A 1,526-nucleotide genomic window follows, 5' to 3' on the forward strand; every position below is an offset into this window, starting at 1 on the left:
CGGTAAGTACATATTAAAACATAAAAATTACATATAATATACAATGTATATGTAATCTATATGATTACAAAAAACATTATTTTCTTCATAACTTAAATAAGTTTTATTTACAATATACAGACAAATATTATACAAATTATATAAACATAATTAATTAATGTTTAATTTATAATTTATTACAGGTATTCAAACATAAATAAAACAAATGAAGTACCTACCATACAATTCAAATAGTGCATATTCAATTCTAATAAAATAAGGTATTTATTAAATTACAATACATAACAATTATCATAAAATTAGTAAAATCACAAAATATTGTTTCACAAATGCTGTAAAATTGCTAACTTTCTATTTTTAATTTTTTTTTCAGATACTAAATTTCTATTTAAAAATTTAATTGAAGCATAAATTCTAAAACGCAAAAAAAAATTAAGTAGGTAATCCTTATCAAAATTGGGACATGTCAGAAGTATTCATAGACCCAACTAAATGATTTGATAATCCTTCAGTCTCAGTGCCTTGAATTGAACTACTGCAACTACTTTGATCTTTTGAACTATTATCAAAATATTGTGGATCTACTTGTGTTGTCGATTGTAATTTATCCGATTTTGATCTTTCAAACATTATTTCATCTAAAAATTTAATTAAATCAATTATTAGTTTATATAGATTAAAATTAGTTTTTGAAATTATTAAAATATTTTTGAACATGTTTCAATAATTATTATTTACTTACCATTAAACATTGTTGGAATAGCATTAAAAACTAGTCGATTTTTGGTTGTAGAATTCAAAAACATTGAATTTTCAAAGTGATTGCCACATACTTTATAACTATTTTTTTTTAATAGATTTTCAGATAGATTTTCTGTACCACAATTTCTGATCCATAATGGTAGACGATCGTCTTTTGGGTATTGGAAAAAACTTACATTCATATCACTTGCTTTACTTTTGCAAAATTGTACTGAGCAACGCATTCCAGTTTTTTTACTGTCCATTTTTAAATTTTTTAACAATATCAAAAAGTATGTCAAAAGAAAAATTATAAGACAAACACACTTGGTCAATGATCAACTAGTAAGTCACATGGAAATCACACACAGCAACTAGATGCCAAGTTAACCTAAGGGATGTAAAACTGTAAAAGGTCAGGGTACCTGAACATAAAGAATGCAAGGATAGAGAGGGTAGTTATAATACAAATTTCAATGTTGGCGCCAGGTATGAATCGGGACATTTTTTACGAAATTTTATGCCTGTATTGTGGTCACACTGATTTCGTCGCGGTGATAATATTCATAGTTTTTGTTTACATTCGGAGTGATCTATCTGTTTTCATATAGTCTGTGCTTCTACCTTCTACGTTTTGTTATATTTATCTTGCTATTTTATTTTTATTTTTTTTCTACTATTTTCTAATACTTCCTCAATTGTTCTTATTATTCTTTTTGTAACAGATTGAATGAAACATTTAATAAACGAAAAAAAAATATATACTAAAATAAAAATAGTATTTT

General features: G+C 24.8%; 1 protein-coding gene across 1 annotated transcript; it reads right to left on the bottom strand.

Annotated features, from left to right (window-relative positions):
- Positions 1–316: 316 nt before the first annotated feature.
- LOC149058255 (uncharacterized) lies at positions 317–1,284 on the bottom strand. Its single transcript, XM_089221456.1, has 2 exons — positions 743–1,284; positions 317–638 (listed from the first exon to the last, which is right to left on the bottom strand). Exons 1-2 carry the CDS (start codon positions 1,005–1,007, stop codon positions 451–453), a joined length of 453 nt encoding a protein of 150 aa, XP_089077582.1. The 5' UTR covers positions 1,008–1,284; the 3' UTR covers positions 317–450.
- Positions 1,285–1,526: the final 242 nt, after the last annotated feature.

This window comes from Diuraphis noxia, unplaced genomic scaffold (assembly GCF_037042655.1).
Source record: "Diuraphis noxia isolate RWA-SAM2 unplaced genomic scaffold, SU_Dnox_SAM2 contig0002, whole genome shotgun sequence".
Taxonomy (NCBI): domain Eukaryota; kingdom Metazoa; phylum Arthropoda; class Insecta; order Hemiptera; family Aphididae; genus Diuraphis; species Diuraphis noxia.

What these genes read in the sequence shown, in the direction of transcription:
- LOC149058255 (XM_089221456.1), bottom strand. Translation starts at nt 1,007, where the DNA reads ATGGACAGTAAAAAAACTGGAATGCGTTGCTCAGTACAATTTTGCAAA. An exon ending in TATTCCAACAATGTTTAATG is followed by an intron (nt 639 to 742) that starts GTAAGTAAATAA and finishes TTAAATTTTTAG; the next exon opens with ATGAAATAATGTTTGAAAGA.